The sequence below is a fragment of the Triticum aestivum genome, chromosome 5B (genome assembly GCF_018294505.1).
Source record: "Triticum aestivum cultivar Chinese Spring chromosome 5B, IWGSC CS RefSeq v2.1, whole genome shotgun sequence".
In the NCBI taxonomy this organism is placed as follows: Eukaryota; Viridiplantae; Streptophyta; class Magnoliopsida; order Poales; family Poaceae; genus Triticum; species Triticum aestivum.
The window spans coordinates 517,212,844-517,216,513 of record NC_057807.1 but is presented as its reverse complement, the minus strand read 5'-3'; the positions used below and the strand labels follow the sequence as shown (position 1 = coordinate 517,216,513).

The 3,670-nt window shown below is 44.2% G+C and overlaps 1 protein-coding gene across 1 annotated transcript; it reads left to right on the top strand.

Moving 5' to 3' along the window:
• Positions 1–374: 374 nt before the first annotated feature.
• LOC123116695 (protein MAINTENANCE OF MERISTEMS) lies at positions 375–1,932 on the top strand. Its single transcript, XM_044537620.1, has 3 exons — positions 375–549; positions 1,138–1,219; positions 1,302–1,932. Exons 2-3 carry the CDS (start codon positions 1,139–1,141, stop codon positions 1,815–1,817), a joined length of 597 nt encoding a protein of 198 aa, XP_044393555.1. The 5' UTR covers positions 375–549; position 1,138; the 3' UTR covers positions 1,818–1,932.
• The last annotated feature ends 1,738 nt before the right edge of the window (positions 1,933–3,670 follow it).

The following is a 3,670-nucleotide window of genomic DNA, read 5'->3' as shown; positions in this document are numbered from 1 at the left end:
CGCCAGAGTCTAGATGAAGAGCTCCTAGAGAAAATATGGAGGCAGACCACCGGGAAGGGAAAGGGAAGAGGACATGCACACTGTTGACTAGTGACTATACTCCGTTAGATAGCGCGCGGCACACCCTAGGCAGGGTTTTTTCACTGTTTTGACCCATCTGGCAAACTTTAGCACGATTTGACCCGCTTTTGAATTTTTTTTCGTATCTGACCCAAACCGAGACGCCAACATCCATGGCGTTCTGCTTGCACTGAAGACGCCGCGGACCCTGGCGTTTGGCACTGGCCCACTTCCCTGGTCAACCAGTTTGACCGCCCGACGTGGCAAAGGGTTAAACGCCATGGCCCTTGGCGTTTACCCCTGGAGAGCAGAAAACCGGCCCAAGCCGGCTCGGGTGCAGCCCAACCCATCAAGACGCAGGAGGCGTCTTCCTCCTCGCGGCGGCGGCTACAGAAGCTCCGCTTCTCTCCTCCCCTCACCCAAATCAACCCCAAATCGTTTATTCTCTTCATCAAAAGTGTGGATCTGAGCCTCCCCGTCTTCTTTGAGGTATTCTCCACCAGATCCTCTGATTATTTTGGGTTCAAAACTTGTATTTTGGCAGCATTAATTCATACTTGTTAGAACCCTAGGATTCGTATTCTTTGCACTTTTTTGAGAAAGGGGAGCCCATGGCTTGGTCATGTAGGTATGTTGTATACTTTAGAAGAGTTGGCATGTGTTTATATGGTAGGATTGGGAAGAGAAGGCATTTGTGATAGGGTTGGGCATTCTAATTTTAGTTGCTATGTATATGGATTTAGATAGATGATTGCTTGAAATATAATTCTAACATATTTGTGTATTTTGTATGCTTGATTCTCATTGAGATATGGTCATATAATTAGGATGTTATATTGAGACTTTGTTATGTTGTGTTGCCATTGAAATTTTGTCATATATAGACAATTGGTCTTGTTATCTCAACATTGAGATATGTTGCCCCGTGCATTCAGATTTTGTCATATATAGATAAACAGGTTTTGTTATGTTGCCATTGAGATATGCATTTATGTTGATGTTGTTATGCCAAATATATGATATGTAGGATGTTATATAGTGTTATGTATGTTTCATTTGTTCATGCTTGATTTGTAGGATGGCGGGGGAACGGTGGTACGACGGTCTTCATAAAGGGTACGACAAAGAGCATCGTGCGCGGGACATTGAGAATAATGGGGTAAGACTCAATCTATTTGAATTTTTGGTTATTACTTGTCAGTTTTGCTAGGCACTAACCATAATGCAATGCTATTTTGCAGGAACTAACACCTATGCGCATGAGGGGTCATAGTGCCCACGACTGGCCGTGCGACGAGCGGTATGAGACATACTTCGAGAGATTGGGCCTTCTCCCGTTCGTGCTTCAGTTCAAGCGACACGCTCCGTCGATCAACCATGGGGCAATGACCGCACTTATTGACCGTTGGAGGCCAGAGACACACTCATTCCACTTGTCATGTGGAGAGATGACCGTGACCTTGGAGGACATGGCGATGATCAGTGGCCTTCCAATCAATGGCGTCGTCGTCTTGTCTTGCAACAGGAACAACAAGAGGAGCAACTGCAAGAAGAGCCAGAGCAAGAGGAGGCACAGCAAGATGAAGAGGAGTACAATCAAGATGAAGAGGAGGTGCTTGGGATGTCCCAAATGGATGATGCGCCTGAGCCATCACAGCCCACACAACGCACGCCGCGCAGCAAAAGAGGAAGGAAGAAGTGAATTAGTTAATACTAGATTCTCGCGAACTTTGTTATGTTTGATTCGTGAACTTTAGAAGTGGCGTGAACTTTGCTACCTTGACTTGTGTTTAATTTGCACTTATGGAGTGCACTTTGCTACCTTCATGTTGTTGTGTTGCTATGATGGCGTGAACTATGGTACCTTATTGCTGTCATCCTGGAAATATTGCTTAGTTTTGCTGTCATTTTTGCTGTTATGCTTAGTTTTGCTGTCATCCTTGCTGTTATGCTGTCATCCTTACCTTTTGCTGTTATGCTGAAGTTTCTGTACAGGCTAGACGCCATGGTCTCTGGCGTTTTGCCCCTGGACGCCACAAATCTTGGCGTCCTGGTATGCAGATGAGCCACAGCAGTTCCACCTTTCTGGATATGGCCAAAACTTAGATCCACGACAAATCCCAAATTCGAACTAACTTTTTGGAAACTCATAAATAAACGGTCTCAAATTCGTGACATATAACATAACTTAGATCTGCGACATAAGCATTACATAGTTCAACTGACATACACAGTACAAACTTTAACGGACATAGTTCAAATGACATACAACATCACTTAGTTCCATGACATAGAACATCACATAGTTCAACCCCTCGAGTTTTTCTTGCGTGAATTCTCTTTCTTATTTTTCTTCTATGAATCATTCTTTTTCTTCTTCTTGCTTGCATTGGCCTTATCTGGCACCGAGGAACTTGGGTCGGTAGGTAGCATCGAGGAGCTTGGGTCGATATATAGCAGCGATAAGTCGGGCTCATAATCTAGCGGGATATGTTCCAATTGAATGTCATTGTTTGGTCCAGGGTTGCAATAGATGACACCCGGTATTTCAAGAACCCAATCCCAGCGAGCAGCCTAGGTCGGTATCGGGGACATAGCTTCATTGATTGCCCAGTCAATGATCTGTCCAGGCCTATTCAAGTCCATCTGACGATATTGTAGCATAGTTGCATAAATTGTGATTTGCCTACCTAGATCACTTCTACAATCAAGTTCAGCCTTTTCCATCTCGGCAAAATTCTTTTCCGTTTCAGCGATGACATTATCTGAGTCATCAGAAAAATATAACCGTGCAGAGTTCCTCGCAGCTTCATTCCTTGCATCGCAACTATTCACCCACAGAGTCATCTTTTCTTTAATGAGTTCGCGGCTCTTTTCATCCGCCGCATCCATATATTTCTCAATGAAAACCATCTTTGCATCATTATTAAGTGTCATTCCTACAAGAGTGACCTAACATTAAAATGCAACTCTATAAAGTAGTATGTAACTCTATCACTAATCATAAGCATAACAACTAGGGCAATCCTAATTCTAATCCTAACCCAAATCGTAAGCATAACACTAGGAGCATGCATACTACACCAACTAAATTCATTAGGCTAAAGCTAACAACACCGTATAAAACACTACATATGTACCCTTTTTTTGAAAATGATTTGGAAAAAAAGGAAAAGCTAGGGTTTGAAATAATCCACTAACTGTGATGGATTGAACCAAACAAATCATGGGGGTGTATTGGATTTACCTCAATGGTAGTAAATGACTTCGATCCAACGGTCAAATGGGACCGATTTATGAGAGATTTGAGGGGGGGTTTGGTTGGGGAGAGAGAGCGTGGGGGGCAGCAGCTCGGGGTTGTGAGGTTGAAGAATGAGTTATGGAGTGGGCCCACAAGGCTTTATAATCTGCAAAGGACCAAAATGCCACCGACCTTGGCATCTAGCTGTGTAGAGGAGCAACCGCAGATTTACCTTTCTGGATAGGGCCTAAACGCCGTGGTCTCTGGCGTCTGGGCAGAGGTCCAAACGCCTTGATTCCTGGTGTCTAGGTGGGCAGAGGAGCAACCATAGAATTTCCTCTCTGGTTAGGGCCTAAACGCCGTGGTTTC

Bases quoted from the DNA above. Each gene is read 5' to 3' on its own strand.
- LOC123116695 (XM_044537620.1), top strand. From the start codon at position 1,139: ATGGCGGGGGAACGGTGGTACGACGGTCTTCATAAAGGGTACGACAAA. The intron at 1,220-1,301 runs GTAAGACTCAAT...GCTATTTTGCAG, and splicing joins GGGACATTGAGAATAATGGG to GAACTAACACCTATGCGCAT.